The sequence below is a fragment of the Tyto alba genome, unplaced genomic scaffold (assembly GCF_018691265.1).
Source record: "Tyto alba isolate M040663 unplaced genomic scaffold, T.alba_DEE_v4.0 Super-Scaffold_2, whole genome shotgun sequence".
NCBI lineage: Eukaryota > Metazoa > Chordata > Aves > Strigiformes > Tytonidae > Tyto > Tyto alba.
In genome coordinates this window covers 83,179,975-83,196,833 of record NW_024881282.1, presented here as the reverse complement: position 1 = coordinate 83,196,833, position 16,859 = coordinate 83,179,975, and the positions used below count along the sequence as shown (strand labels likewise).

The following is a 16,859-nucleotide window of genomic DNA, read 5'->3' as shown; positions in this document are numbered from 1 at the left end:
ACAGTGCACCCCACTTCAGATGTAAAGCGCTTGCACAAACTGCACTGCGACGCTCACCCCTTTGAAGTTACGGTTCTGAAGAAGGAAAAAAAGCACCACATGAATTTTAAACCTAGAGTATGTGCTTTGGGATCTTCTTTGGAAAAAAAATAAACCACCACTCCACAGCAGTCTAAATGCATATGGGAAAATACATATATAAAAAAAAAAAAAGGTGCATGGTATGATTATATCCCATCTTTTTTAAAGCACTTTAAGAATGTGCTTTTTCTAAACAGAACAATGGAAGATGGACAGAAGAATTACAACCAGAGCGCTAAGAACACAGGGCAAATAGGAGACAGACATCAATCAGCCTGAGAGGCAAATACAACCCAATGAAAAGGGAAGACTCATACAACCATGCACTGAAAGGATAAAGATTTATATTACAATAAAGGATTTATATTTAAGGTTTCGAAAAGGTTTTTTTTTTTTTTTGAAGTTTCGTTTTCTTGATATTGTATTTCAAGAGAAAAGGAGACAACCTATATAGAATTGGATCATTGCTGTTTTCTTATCATCTGTTTCTTTACCAAGAGATTGTTCTCATCTTTTCACAAAGCTGTATCACCCCTGGACCCGAGGATTGGGATGTTAGTGTTTCGGCTTCTTTTAGGGATATCAAAATTCTTTCTCATCTTGAAATTAACCCCAGCGTGGAGAAACTATACAAACTCTCAGTACAGCTGTGGACCAAAGCATGGGTATAAGGAGGGCTCTCTCATGGTCCTGGGCTGCATACAGCTTTCAAATCCATTTTTCAAGATGAGGACTCAAGCAAAAGGCGTTGCAGCTGGTTTACATTTGTTTCTACATGCAGAACTTATGGGCTATGCCTTTCTTCACAAAATCCAGGTGCTTCGTGTAAATTGTAGACCAAAATAAGATGAGCCTTTTCACAATCCCAACTTATATAGAAAGACTCTAAAAGCTGCTGCATCTTCATCTGGATAAAGATCTATCTCACACCTTCCAGGTTGCTGTATCACTGAGAAACTAATCAGTCTTTCCACTTAGCCCACAGTAATTACCCCTGGAGCTGTCTGATCTGTCTCAGATCAGGTCTGGACACAGCCTTCAGCTTTTGGTAGGTGCAAAAAAAATTGGAACCGTGGAAGACCTGAGCTTTGATAACATTTGTTAGAGACAATTCTTGTAGTGTTTTCTTGAGATTTATCTGTCAATGCACCAAAGTTCGCAGCACGTTTAACTGCCACAGCTCTTCCAATTTACTTTAAACACCCTTCAATCAACAGCTTTTAAAGTAAGGCCCCCTTAGTGTTGAGGGTGATTTTAAAACAGGAGCATGATTTCTGCTCAGAAGTGATAAAATATAATTGGGCAAAAATGTCTTCCTTAAGTTTTTTGAGCATGTACCAGCTCCATTTTTTTTTTACAAGCTTTTTGAGTTCCAAAAGAGGGTTTTGAAAACAAAACACTCCCTGCTCTCCTCAAAGTCCAGAACTTTGTTAATTGTGGGCATAGATGGAGCAGGCTGAGAGCTGGCTGTAGGCCCCTGTACCAATTAACTTCACTCAGACCCCAGTCCTGCCAGCACCTAAGGAGAGCCACTGCCACACACAACCGTAGCTGATCTGACCTTCTCTCTGGAAGCAGCCCTCTTCCCACCGATGATGAAGAGAGCTGAGAGCAACCACACTTCTGACAGAGGTGTTTGAAATAAAGTGTCAGCCATAGGCTGTGGTCCAAAAATGCACAGCTTGAGGCATTTCAGCAGTACTAGTCCAGGTATACCCAGACCTTCCTCCTAATGTCACCGGTGTCACAGGCAGGACTGACTGAGCAGGACAGGCAGATCAAAGGTTTTCCCTCTTTTTGGCACCAACGCTTACTGTTGATTCAAATCATTCACTCTGGGTGCTTTTGCTCACAAGTTTGTTCAGTTCTTGCAGCCAAGAGAGCAAACATCTGATGTCTGTCATAGATAGCTTCCATACCCCACTCTTCCTCCCCATCCAGTCTCCTGCAAGACCCCCACTTCAGCAATCCAATTCAGTCTGGTTTTATTCTACCAACACGTAAGGTTAACCATTGATCACAGAATCACAGAATCATTCAGGTTGGAAAAGACCTTTAAGATCACCAAGTCCAACTGCAGACCTAACACTGCCACGTCCACCACTAAACCGTGTCCCTAAGCACCACAGCTACACGTCTTTGAAATGCCTCCAGGGATGGTGACTCAACCACTTCCCTGGGCAGCCTGTTCCAGTGCTTGACAATCCTTTCAATGAAGAAATTTTTCCTAATACCCAATCTAAACCTCCCCTGGTGCAACTTAAGGCCATGAATTATCTGATATTAGCTGTCATCTGCAACCAAGGCCCACTGCGCCAGGTACTGTACAAACACACAGTCAGGGAGACTCTTCCCCAAAGATTTTTCAAGCTAAACAGAGAAGACAGCTGAATAAATTGCACAAAGGCTCTCTTTAAAGAACCTGTCAGTAACACACGTTTATAAAATCAGCTGTACTAAGACAGGGAAAGACCTCTGTAAAAGTTATATTCCACCTCTTTTGCTACACTCCTTGATAGAAAGCATCTGTATTTTGGCTCTATCGTAATTACTGTCATTATACTGTCTGTATTTCACTTTAAATCATTTGCTTCTAAGAACGGCATGATATTACATGGATACCTACTATAAAGAGGCACTCGCACACATATAATAATGGGTCTGAGTCAAATGCTTGGCTTACAGACTGTGAACATCACCTCCCCCACCAATGCAAATTGCAGCGTGGTTTATTTAGGCATCCTTCCACAGATAGTACAGAGAAGTATACATCACAAGCAATTATTTCAGCTCGAAAACTGCATGCATGGATGCTCAGAGGTGTATGAGCAAGCAGACTGCAATGGTGATCTGCTGAGGAGTGGAAAGTCATCTTCTCTGCCACAACCACCCCAGCACACTCATTTTCATCAATGACGTACAACGCAAATAGTAACTACAGAAACTGTGCTCAAAGAAAAGCACAACAATCCGATAATTCTGCTCCTTAGTACGATTACCAGAGCAATGAAAAGATAATACGCTGTCGTATTAGCAACCTTTATTAGGGCCCTCTTGCAATGGAATTGCTTCCCTGCTTGATAGAAGAAACGAACAGGACGTCACTTGGAAGAGACCTTTCAAACCGGAGCTTCCTGCACCTATTATCACAACCGTACCCTGAAATATGATTCAGCGGCTGGCCAAGAAAGCAGCGCGGCAGCTCACAGTCAGCGCGTGCTCCCAGCCCCCGCTGGGCCCGTGCCAGAACAAGACTATAGCTGCTTGTCCTCCCAACTGCTTCCCTGGTCCTATTCCTTAGTAACTGCACGTGCTCCGACAGCGGGATTTCAGCCGACAGCGCTCCACGGCTGGCAGCTGCTGCTCCGGCACACAGCAGCCGTGTGTGAAAGCTCCTTCTCCAGCCCTTACGCAGGAGAGATTAGGAAGCCCTTGCACAGGAGACAAGATGCTGTGATGGTACTAGTCCTCTCCTGTCCACCCCATAGCTTCTAGGTACTGTGCCATGCGCTCAGCAACCCAGGATCAGCCCTGTCCTGTTCTTCACAGCACCAGCATCGCTGATCTCCACCCACCCTTTGTTGTTACACCTTAGAAATACGATAAAAATGCACCATAATCCATGAACCTAGTTGTCTGCTCACGATCTTCTCTCCTTTTATTTTGGCTCTGGGGATTACAGGTAGCATCTTGGTGGAATTACAGGGAAATGACTTTGTAATGCAGGGAAATTACCATCTGGCCAGACTCTGGCCCCACCGGATTTTCAGAGGACGGCAGCTCAGCTCCTACCGTCAGGACACCTACTGATGGACTAACTCTTAACAAGAGGGTGCTTCAAATTTCAGTCTCAGCCTGTCTTGATTTCAACACCACGTGCAACAGTGTGCAAAAATCTTACTTCCCAGTCCACACAGCTGCATAGTTAAGCTGCTGTTTAGCCACTGCCAGGCTTTTAAGGCAGGTGGCTGCACTTCAAGAAAAAGTAAACCAACATTTAACTAGCATATAGTATCTTTCAATCCTTCTGCGAACCCAAGATATTATTGCTAATACCTCGGACAACTGAACAGATGCTACAATACAAATTATTGTGTTTGTTCCTACTAACTCCATTAAGAATTCAAAAAAACTCCCAGAAATACCAGGGATGAGTGCAAGTCCCTATCCGGCATAAGAAGGGTACATTACTGGCCTTATTAACTTAGCTGTTACCATGAACCCTGAGGTGTTATGAATATGAAATAGAGGGCAAAATTGTAAGATTCTGATGCATTTGTTTTTTAAACACAGGCCATTCAAAACTTAAGATAGCTGGGTCCTGTGTGCAATTACCTGACTGCATACGGCACACCAGGATTATTGAAAACTGCTTCTGTGCCATAAATAAACAAACACACACATTGGAAGCTGATAAAAATTTTAATGCATTTTACCTGTTTGTAGTAGAGAAATGTCTGGCTTCTCATCACAGTCAGTTGCCTCTGCTGATTACAAATATAAACAAGAAATCTCATTACTTTTACTGAATACAGGAACACGATTAAAAAGCTACATACCGTAGACTGATTTTGCATTTTCTATCTACTTTCCTCAGCTGCAATTTGCTCTTTCTCAGTTAAAAACTCACTGCTTGGAGGAAAAGGTCATATAATACAAATGCAAACTTAGAAGAGGGAGTTAGGTAATAAGAAGCAGCTGTGCCAGCAATGGGATGGAGTAACACTTGCTCTTTTTAAGGTTTCAGGATATCTGGATGATAAAAGGAGTTGCAATCATTTGATAAAATCACATAAGAAGAGTCCCCAGCGGTCCTTGGAGAAAGAGCCTCTCAGACTGGTACTCCACCCTCTGACAGCTGCCATCATCTAATGCCTACAGGGAAAGGGTGAATATCCCCATATCTGCACCCAAACTTCTCATCTGGCAATTTCTCATTTGTGCTTCTCACAGGTAAGCCCATTTTGCAGGGGACAGATTTAATAGGGCAAAATGTCTTCAAAGATGCAAGTGGGCACCCAGCTTACTTGAAAAGGTGTCCAACCACGCAGGTACACAGGCAATTTCAGTGTATGTATACACACGTGCTTTCAACCCACAGCTTATGCAAGATCATTTGACTTAATTTAGCCCAGGGTGAAGGAAGGCTAAAAGCCTAATTTGTTCAACTCCTATTTACCACAGGCCAAGGGAATGCATAAAGATAGCTAATTTGGCTCAGCAGATGTGCAGTGACTTGTTAGACTGTAGTACACTGGAGTGTGCATGTGAACCCTGAGTAAGTTTCAGGCACGTAACAAGAAATTGGTGCCTAACCTACACAAGCCCTATTCAAAATCCTGTCACCTTTGTCTTTTGGCATTTCAGCATGATATTTAAGGCCTTTAAAACACAATGAGATCTTTGAGAGCACTTCAGCGAACTAAGTGTGGTCATAAAGGACCAGCCCATTACACTGTGCATGGCCAGGGTGGTGGATATCCATCTACTCATAGCCATTCCTTGCTCAGTACCCACAGGGGTCAAATCTGACCAAGGCTACAGATGCACTGAGCAACTTAGTTCAGCTCCCACTTGAAACTAAGTTAACTGTCCTGATCTTCATCATGGCTCTACACATGAGGATGTTGAGTTGTTGCCTTTATGATGATACTGTAAGAAGAACTAATCCAGCTCCTGGTCTACATTAGTTTCCTGAGGTAGATCCATCAGCCCTTGGCTATCCATCCCCGGACCATGAGGCTGCTCTCTCTCCCATCTGCATCGTTATTAGTTTAGTTTTTAGCTATATGCTCTCTTCTCAGCTCTGCAAAATTAATTGAACTAAGGAAAACAGAAACAAACTAAAGACCCTAGTACTAAGCAGCTTTCCTCCCACAGGAGGTTTAAATGGAGAGCCCTGACAAGTACATGGCACAGATGTGCAACTGACTGTGCCTTGAATTGATACTCTTCCACTTTCTCTGAGAAGGTTACACACTGAGCAGAAACAAATTAAGTGCTTGGTACAGCTTACTGCAAAAACTTTGAATTTTGGAAGGAACAGGTGGCTCAATAAATGGGAAGAGGTTACCTAGGCTGGTTTGAATCTGGACTGGACTCCCAGTGATGGAAAGACTGGATGTGCAAGGGAGGGGACAGCACAGTGAAACAAGCAGCTGAGAAACAGCCAGCAGGACATACACAGCCTAAAAAAAACTGGAGTGACAGTCTGAAGCCATCTTCTAGCTATGTTATGAAGAACTACCTGAATCAAGTGATTCTGTAGCACAGCTACTCAGCGTACAAGAGACAAAACTGTAACTGGCTCCTTGGGTTGAAGGGACACAAGCTATGAAAACAGGGGATGCCAGATCAGAGTGCTGGCAATGGGCTGGGAAGTCTTCCCTCTATCAATATCAGGGTTGGTGCCAACTCAAGTGACAGGTTTTCTGGAAAACTCAGCAGCAACTCCTGAAGTAGCTGTTTTATGAATGTTTTTTTTCATGAAACCGGATGCGTAACTGCAGCTCCAGGTGAAGTACAACACAAAGGCATGACAAACACCTTGACCTCCTAACATGGATGTAAACTACCAGCTTCTCACATGTCATTCCAAGCAGGAAAGAAGGTTTGCCTTTGACAACCGCACCCAGAGACTGTCAGCCAAACTTTGTCATGAGCCAGCTTGCAAGACAAGGCAAGCAGGAATAGATCCTACTGTGGGAATTTGAAGACTTTTCTGTCCTTTGCTTTGACAGAGCTCAGTAGCTCTTGCAAAACAATCCTGGCACTCATTTCCCTAGAATTTTTTTCCCCCCCTCCCAAAAAATTGTTTAGCTTCTAATGTATGTTTGTCTGTTAAGCATATACCTGCTGGTTTGCTCCTTGGACAGAAAAACATTGTCCTGGTTTTGGCTGGAATAAAGTTAATTTTCTTCCTAGTAGCTGAGATAGTGTTGTGGTTTGGATTTAGGATGAGAATGATGATGATGATAACACACTGATGGTTTAGCTGTTGCTGAGCAGAGCTTACACTAAGCCAAGGACTTTTCAGCTTCTCATATTGCCCTACGAGCAGAGGCTGGGGGTGCAGAAGAAGTTGGGAGGGGACACAGCAAGGACAGCTGACCCAAACTGGCCAAAGGGATATTCCATACCATATGACATCATGCTCAGTATATAAACTGGAGAGAGCTGGCTGGGGAGCACTGTGGCTCAGGGACTGTCTGGGCATCAGTCAGCAGGTGGTGAGCAATTGTATTGTGCATCATTTATTTTGTATATTCTATTATTATTAATTTCCCCTTCTGTTCCTATCCTATTAAACTGTCTTTATCTCAACCCACAAGTTTTACTTTTTTTTTTCTTTTTAATGATTCCCTCCCCCATCCCACTGTGGGGAGGGGGAGTGAGCAAGTAGCTGTGTGGTGTTTAATTGCTGGCTGGGGTTAAACCACGACATACATGTATGCTCAGGGCTGGGATGATGAATGCAGCAGTTACTCATTTTAATATTGCTGTCTTTAGCTAAGATAGTGGCCACAAAAGCACCGTACCACATGTTGGACTTGCATCCTATATTATTCCTGGTCCTGTGTGTATTGCTAAGCAAAAAATCAACCTGATCTCTCACAACACATAGATATTGCATCAAAAACACAAACCAGGGAAATAAGAAGGATGAAGAGAAATAGAAACAAAAAAACCCTCATATGAAACAATGGAAGCAGCAATTTGAACAAGGATGTGGGAAAAGAGCTGTACTTCCAGAAAAAAGGTAAGCATTTTTTCTTCCCTCGTTCCCACTATTTTATACTGCAACAAGGTAATGTTAATTTAAAACAACAATTCAAGGATGAACAGTCATAGCATGTAATTCATTTAAAATTAATCCTGACTGAAAAATTTCAGCATGTTCTTTAACACTGCCGTATTCTCCTTTATGGAGTAGGGCAATCAAAAGCTTCCAGGTTATGCACAAGGTAATTACTTTGCATGAACAGCTCTTACCCTGTGTACTTCGGAAGTATTACTCATCCAGTATCAGCTTTCCTGTCTAGGCAATGGACAGCCGCTACAGAATAATGGCTTACAGGCTCTTCAAAACATAAAAAGGGAGGAAGAACTTAACTGCGAGAGATGTGTGGCCCCTGACCTACTGCTTATTAATGGATGGAGAGTTTAGTAATCAAAAGGCTTGGATGCTATGTCTGGCACAGGGGTGACATGCACAGTGACTCAGTTCCTTCTGATTTTACCTGTTTTAAGATCTCTAGGCTAATGGTCGACTGTCTCCCTCTGTGCTTCCACTGGCAAGGCCACCAGCCACCTACCCATATTCATTTCTGCAAGGTGAAAACACCACACTGTGGGAAACCTGCTGCCGTAAATTACAAGGCAAACTGCATTGAAATTTATGCTTCTTTAAGAGAGGAAACCTATGCACATGCTTTTTCCTTTGACTTCTTCCCTTCCAAGGCCACTTTGCATCCCAGCCCAGCAGCCAAAAAGGTTCAGCTTCTCTGCCGGGAAAAGACAGATCTGGCACTATGAAGCCGTGCCTCAGTACGCTGTGCCGTTGGCATGAAATGGGACCAGCAGTCAAGGCTGAAGAATATTATCATACTCTTTAATTTTAATTATAACAGCTGTTTGTAACATTAACCTCACAGTCTCTTCTCCCCTTTGTGACAGCCAACTTGTGAAATTTTGAAAAGACTGAACAAGGCCAATAAAAATTTAATGTCAGTGACAGCTTTATTCTCAGATCTAACAAATAAAAAAAACCTACCCAAGTCTCAGATCTCAGGCAATAATCTAAAAGAACTAAGAAAAAGCCAAAGCAAAATAAATAAATTAAAAAAAGAATATTTCCAGCTATGAAAAATATTGTCACTGATTCAGGACTTAAATGAATTTTTATTTGGCTTAGGATAACAACCTTTCAAAATCTACACAGGGGAACTATTTTCTAGAAAGCAGAATTTTTAAGTGGTTTTTTGATTAGCTTTCCAAGTAGGGAGCTTTTCTTTCCCTAATTCTAGGAGATGAACCGAACATGATAAATATGGTGGAAATCGGTCAGCATCTATGATCCAGTGGTCATGATTTCATTTCATTTGGAGCCGCTCAGGAGAGTACGCCCTACCAAAAGAGGTACAAAAACGAGATTCACCCCATTCATTTGCAAGAATTCTCTGAATTTATTAATATCACTGAAAGCTAGAGCAGGATTTACGCTATCAGACTGAAATAATGTTTCACAGGATAAAGCGGAGAGGGCTGCTCATGAATGTAGTGTCTTACTGCCTGGTTGAAATGAAAAACTAATCAGAGGATGTAGATGTACTAAATGGCTCAGGGGAAGGCAAGCAGGGTGGAAAGCCTGCCCCTCCTCTCTTAAATACTACTGCTGTTAAAATTTAGCCCAACTCAGTGGTGACTAAAAAGTTGTCTCGTGGCTTCTGTAAAATAAATGGATCATCTTAAGCTTTCTCCACATAAAGCCTGTGCATTATGACAAACAGAAACCAATGTAATAAATCAGTGTGATCAGACAGCAGGGAGACACATTGGCTCAGAAAGTCTTGAGAGGATTTAGCTTAAGGTTCACTGAGGTTTGTTCTTTGGGCACCTTAGTCTATACCCACAAACTCAGCCGGCATGTTTCGGTGAGCAAGTGGAGACAAAACTAAAAGCGAATGACCTGGCAATACGGACATGAGGACATTCGCTGAGGAGGGCTCAGCCTCTGCCTCACCAGCCACATGCGGACTGGAATAGCTCAAGAGCTCAGCTGGAAGAGTGATGAGTTCCACATCTCAATGGCTGTGATTCCTATAGTTTTCAGATTCTTAAAAGCTAAGTTTTGCAACATGGAGTCCTGGGACACCTTCTCCCACAGTAGACCAAACCTTCCTCCATGCCTGCCCTCCCCTCCTGTTTCGGTCTAAGTTACACACAGCTTTAACAATTTTGATATGGCTTCACCATGAATAGTTTAAATGTGCATAATTCCCACACAACCAGTTTTACATCAGGATAAAGCTGCTGAGGGCTGTGAGGCTATGCTAGCAAACATCACAACATTCTTCCCTTGGTCCTACAGACTTCCCCAGGCATCTGCTAACAGCCACTGCTGGAAACAAAATACTGCACTAGATGGATCTGTTGCCTGACCAGCTCTACACCTCTTCTATCAGAAACTCATGGTCGTAACATAAAAGTACTAACAAATCTTATTTCAACAACATGAAGATGTTACTGTAACCAGCTGTCTGCTCCTGCGTCTTTGCTGCTATCTACTGCTTTGCTGTCACAAAGGCTGTAGAAACTTCTCATTTACTTCAGTGCAAAGTCAGGCTGGATTGCCTTAGGCCACCAGTGAAGATGGCAGTGGACAGTAAGGTGCAGATGGCCACAGTGTGACTGTGTTCAATCACTCCTGCTAGATTGAGAAGAGTGTGTTTGCCTGTGGCCTCACACCAGAGAGAAACCAGTGGACTTCAGGGAATTGCCAGTAAACTTACACAACGCACAAAAGAGCTTTTCTATCAATCTAGGTACTGTGTACTTTTTTTCAGCAAATAAACCTGAGGGGCTGCTACGTACATTGCTGCTCACTACTCATCCTCATCCTGGTTAGCGAGTTACCTTCCCTCTACAGGCAGAGACGAGCCTATCTTATTCAGTCACGTTATACTCAGCTTCACTTATTTTTCTTCATAGTCTTGCTAGCTTAGAGACAATATCCTCTGCTTAGATTCTCCCATCCTGAGAAAGGACCAGAGATGGAGGTGGCCCCATTTGAAAGGCAAAAGCTGAACGTCATTGTCATTTTAATTAATATCCTGCAGAGGCATGAAGAAGAGCAAATAAAAACGGATGAAAGAAAATAAAAATGAAAACAAAATTAGGTCAATCCTCTTTCCCGAGGTATCTTCTGCAGGCAGCCCAAGGACCCTCTGCTACCCACAGCCCCCACTGCACTCCTCACCTCATCAAGGCCTGGCATCCCACTTCCACCCTCCTGTCCTAGGGTGGGGGGGGGTGGACAGGCAGCCTTGGAAGGGGCAGAAAGCAGTCCTGTTGTACAACACCAGTAATCTGACACTGTCTTTAACAAGATTATCTTGTATCCCTCTCCTCCCTCCCCCAACATGCACCAGAAACGCTTTTTAAGGCTAGTGCTGGTTTGTTTCTCTACTCAGGGAAGCTTATGCTACTGAATAATCTGCACTTTTTTCTCCCCCTGTGTTATTTCTGTCTCTGGGTGTTTCTCGTTTTCCTCAGTCTTATGCTTTTTCCTGCTGGCATTAATAACATTGTAGAGAATGATTTCAGATGCCAGTCTAAGCGTGTGCTTCAGACCCACAGCTTTGGACAGAAAATGTTGGCTCTCTGAGCCAGGGAGCTGGAGAGGATGTTTGCTGTGGTCTCGCTCACCCCTCCATAGCCACGGGGACCACCATCATCCTCCACAGAGCCATCAGGTTTCCCATCCTGTCAACCCACCAATGCTAACAGGCACTTAATTGTGGTGATGGGCGGAAGGGAAGAGGGGAAAACGCAGGCAGATAAATACTCTAACAGCTAAGGACTGTGTTTAAGGATGCTGGCACAAGTGATGTGCCTCAAACAACAGTGTCAGATGCTCCAAGGGAGCAATGGGCAAGAAATATGACCATGAGAGAGCCTTAAGAAAACACTAGGATGAGGAAGAGTAAGTGAAGCCTTGTATGAAGAAAGCCCCTTGTAGGATGGGAGGCATGAAGATAGGAAGGAGACTAGCTAAGGTTTATAAAATAATTACATGTCTCTTTATCAGTGATATTGCTTTCCCATGAATTCTACTGGGGATTTCAAGACTGCATGTTGCTGTTTGTCGCTAGAGCTGAGAGCTCACCAGCTGTGTGCTGCTGGGGTGAAAGCTTAGCACTGAGCCTTCACCCTGGGCTGGTCCCAGCTCCAACCGTGCAGGTTACCCCAGCCCAAGTTGAGCAGCTTTGCTGCAAAAACCTATCTACGTTACCTGTTACTCACTGCTGGCAAGCTACCTCCAGTGCACTGCAGAACCTTGCTGGCACAACCAGGGTGAGGGTGGTTTGGTTTTTCTTTTGCTACAGTGATGCTGATTCTTTGGCAAGGAATGTAAGAAAACTCCTCTATCCTTCCAGACACATATAGTTTAGAGGGAAAGGTCATTTGGGTTATGTCTTAACAGTACAGTGAGCAGCTTGTCAGACCAAACAACACAGAATTAAAAAAGTTCTGTGTGCAATCGTGGATAGATGAGCTAGTTTAGGACTCAGATTTCATCAAACACTGGGAAGAAGAGTTTGGGTGCTAATGGAAAGGGGGTAGAGACAACATTTGAGAAAGATTCAAAGTTAACTTGGCTGCAAGGACAGCTCCTAAACTTCCTACCATACCAAACATAAGGAAACATTGTACTTTACACAGAAACCTGCTAAAATCTTAGAGGTCTAATTTTCATAGAGTGAACGTGTACTACTCTACAGTCAACAAGAAAAACACTTCTGTAGACACAAAGGCTCTAAGCTTTTAATCTTACATTCACATGTTGTTCCTTATATTTTCATACATACCTGAGCCTCTTTTTAATCGTCTTCTTGCAAGCTTAATTTGATCCTGAAGAATCTGGACCCAGTCTCTAGGACCAGGAAGTTTATCCACATGGTTAGCAGTGCAGTATTTTTCTGTAAAGACTGAAATAAAGATACCACCTTTTTGAAATGTGCCACCAGAATGGAGAAAAGGAGACTGGAGAGGATTATAAACAAAATATATCAAATTATCCACTTATCAAAAAGCCTTTAAATGGCCAAATCTAGGATTGTGAGAACAGAGTCCAACTCGGCATGTTACAAATTTATCATTCAAGAGTCATTTTTATGTACAAATATCACAGTAATACCGTAGTTATTACTTATAAAAGCCTATTCCAGAGAAACAGTCTACACCTGATGTCTTCCATTCATGAATTTCACACAAAAACATCACAGAAAAAGAAAAGCTTGTTTTAAACCGAGTCACCAGATGTGGCAGGCACTTATAAATGCTGCCTTCCATATGGTGCAAGTAGAGAGCTGAAGATCTGGTCATTTGGTGGCCTCTTGGTCAGGTTCCTAAGGCTGCAGGCAAACTGATGAAAGATAGAATTCCTACCACTGCCAAAATCTCTACAGTTCTCATGGAATAGAATTTTTATAAAGCTTCTAAAAAAACCAACCACATTACTGAGAAAAAAATAAGTATCCTACAGGTCCAATTTTATATTTTGTAAAAATGGTACATAGAGGGTCAATATTATCTTCAATTCCGTATTTACAGCAAACCTAGCAATGTTATATCAAAAAAATGAAATTATAAATGGAGTGAAACTGATGCAATTGATATTCATCATGCAACTGAGAGGTGTGCGAAAAATAAACAAGAGCAGAAATAGAAAAAATATTATTACTGTTAGTATTGCTATTGTAGTCTTGGTCAGAGGTCTCAGAGCCCAGTGTCCAATTATGTCTGGCAAACAAAGAGAGAAAACTGTTCCCAGCTCAAGGAATTTGTAATCCTTGAGAATAAACGTCACACAAATGGGATGGGGAAGCGTGAAACAAAAAATGACAATTTCAGTATTTTTATACATACGCTTCGAAACTAGCGCTTGCTGATAAGTATAAGGAGACCAAAAGTAACCATATCCTCCAAACTCTTTCCATGTTAACAACTTCACAAAAGCACTGCATGAAAGGCATTAGCAATACCTTCCTCTGTAGTCTGATCAGCAAGTATATCAGACCAACTCTGAAGGCTTCCCAGAGACGTCAATACAGCCTCACACATTGCCAGTGTCTGATTTGCAACAACTACGGTCTCTCTGAAGGTAGAAATAATCTTTCCCTTCTGAATCCACATGGTATCTGCCACAATGGGAACCTGATGAATGACTTAAGACTCCTACTTACTTCGAACACTCAGATGTAGTTCCTGCTGGTGATCAAGGCCTGGGGACAATCTGTGACACTAGGCTGTACCCAGGCCACCCACCACAAGTGCCTGCTGTGGGAATTACGACTACTGCCCACTGTTGCCTTCACAGGAAGACAGAGTCTAGCAGCCTTGGAGAGCCAATGTGTTAACTCGTTTCTTTTCTCTAAGTTGCTTGTTCTTCACTTGAATGAAAGTCAAAATAGCTTTGACTGCTCAGTGCGTCCTGAGGGAAACGCCAACATGGGCAAGAAGGAATGGGAATGCAACAGGAAGGAGGCAGTAGTGGGACCTCTTCTTTCTAGTCCACCTGAGCTGTACAGTGCTAACAACCCCTCTATCGTAGATTCATAGACTGGTTTGAGCTGAAAGGGACTTTTAAAGATCATCTAGTCCACTTCCATGCCAGGGCAGGGAGAGCTTGCACTAGATCAGGTTGCTCAAAGCCCCGTCCAACCTGACTTTGAACACTTCCAATGATGGGCCATCCACAGCTGCTCTGGGCAATCTGCTCCGGTGTTTCATCACCCTACCATAAAAAACAACAGTCTTCCTAATGTCCAGTCTAAGTCTACCCTCTTTCGGTTTAAAGCTGCTGCACCTTGTCCTGTCACTACAGACCATGGTAAAAAGCCCATCTCCAGCTTTCTTATAAGCCCCGCTTTTAAGTACTGAAAGGCCACAATAAGGTCTCCCTGGAGCCTTCTCTTCTCCAAGCTGAACAACCCCAGCTTTCCCAGCCTGGACTCACAGGGGAGGTGCTCTGGCCCCCCCGAGCATCTTTATGGCCTCCTCTGGACCTGCTCCAACAGGTCCCCGTCTGTCTTGTGCCGGGGCCCCCAGAGCTGGACACAGCACTGCAGGGGGGTCTCACGAGAGCAGATTAGAGGGGGAGAATCCCCTCCCTCGACCTGCTGGCCACACTTCTCTTGATGCAGCCCAGGACATGGTTGGCTTTCTAGGCTGCGAGCGCACATTGCTGGCTCATATCTAATTTTTTGTCCACCAGTACACCCAAGTCCTTCTCCACAGGGCTGCTCTCAAGCCCTTCATCCCCAAGTCTGCGTTGATACTGGGGACTGCCCTGACCCAGCTGCAGGACCCTATACTCAGCCTTGTTGAACCTCATGAGGTTCACACAGGCCCATTCCTCCAGCCTGCCAAGGTCTCTCTGGGTGGCATTCCTTCCCTCTAGCAAATCAACTGCACCACTCATCTTGGTGTCATCTGCAAACTTACTGAGGGTGCACTCAATACCACTATGTCACTGATGAAGGCATTAAATTGTACTGGTCCCAGTGTGGATCCCCGAGGGACATATCACATTTACATCTGAACACAGTTCATTGACTTCTGCAAGGAAGGATTTCTAGTCAACAACACAAAAGAAAAAAATAACTGTTTCTGATATCTTTTTTTTTTTTTCATCTTCTTTTCCCCAGTTCTGAGTTAAAGATTGATGCGACTCACAAGGGAAACTGATAGCCCAGAAGAAACCTTGCAACTGATTCAACAAGTGCCACTGAATAACCAAAGTCAAAAGACAATTTCTTCCCGGCTAATCATCCTGTTGCAGAACCATTAAATTACTTGTAAGGATGGCAGTTAAAATGTTTTCAGACAAAAAGAGCGATTTTCAAGCAAACAGTCCCTCCTTTAGGTTCTCTGCTCATTTTTGTCATGAATGTAGCTTTTTCTCCACTTTCGTATCTCTGTCATGGAAAAGGACTAAAACTGCCACTAAAGGATATCTGGGCACGTGGTAGAGGAACGTCCTAACAATAATAATGCAAACAATATGATATTGTTCTTGTGGAGATTTCATACTGGCTCAGTTATTTCTCGGAATAAATGAAACCACAGTGTCTGATAGCCCAGCTCTTTGGAGGGAAGAAGGGTGCTATTGGAGCCAGGCTGAGTAAGGATCCACAGGACGTCAGCCCTTGGCATTTTATTCCATCATGGCCCTTAGGAACGGGCTCCCCTATCACAGATCAGGTACTAGCACTTGGGCAATACTGTACATGCCAGTAAAGATCACTGTTATTACAGTGGTACCTAGTAGTACCATCGCAGATTAAATTTATCTGTTGGAACTACAACTCCCCGCTTTCTTCTCCCAAACTCAAGGGAAAAGGTTAAACCTTAAGCCAAGCCTCAGAATTTGCTCCAGTAATATGAGATTAGCTACTGAGAAGCATTGCTCTCTGCAGTGGGTGACTACTGCTATTTTAATAGCGCTGCTGCATCTACTGAAAAACATTTATCTTATCATAGTGCTGCTAAAATTAGAGTTTGTTTTTTTTTTTAAAAAAAAGAAAGTAATTTTGAACTCCTTTTTCTTCCATTTAAGTTATTTATTACAGCTTTTAAGGAAGAATGAGATACATATAGGGTGAATTCAACTTCAGATTTTTGCAGATTATTGAGCTCAAGAAAGGAAGATGTAACAAAAGTGTTTGTGATTTAAACCTAATTATAACTGTAAGAAAGTCTGCCAACAGCTCTGTAAGATGTATTTGGACTACGACATAGCCACAACATATACTTTATTGTGGAATTGTACAGGTTGAAAGAGTCCTCTGGAGGTCTCCATGTTTAGCCTGCTGCTCAAAGCATGGCCAAGCAGATCATAATGCTCTGGACTGTGACCAGTCAAGTTTTGAATACTTCCAGGGATGGAGATCCTGCAGCCCCTCTGAGCCCCTATTCCAACTGTTCAACCACCCCTATGTTGAAAAAGCATTCCTAGATCACACTGAAATTTTCCATGTGTCCAATGCCTCTTG

At 43.1% G+C, this 16,859-nt stretch overlaps 1 protein-coding gene across 3 annotated transcripts in view; it reads right to left on the bottom strand.

Moving 5' to 3' along the window:
- Positions 1-16,859, bottom strand: part of BEND7 (BEN domain containing 7) — a 48,112-nt gene that overhangs the window by 2,224 nt on the left and 29,029 nt on the right. For 2 of the 3 annotated variants that reach the window (XM_042792444.1, XM_042792447.1), the window contains 2 exons: positions 12,672-12,791; positions 4,518-4,568 (listed from right to left, as the gene is read on the bottom strand). In XM_042792444.1, the coding sequence (XP_042648378.1) occupies positions 4,518-4,568; positions 12,672-12,791 (171 nt within the window). Of the gene's footprint in view, positions 1-4,517; positions 4,569-12,671; positions 12,792-13,015; positions 13,229-16,859 lie in introns of those variants that run through there. The other variant, XM_042792446.1, reaches the window with a different exon arrangement.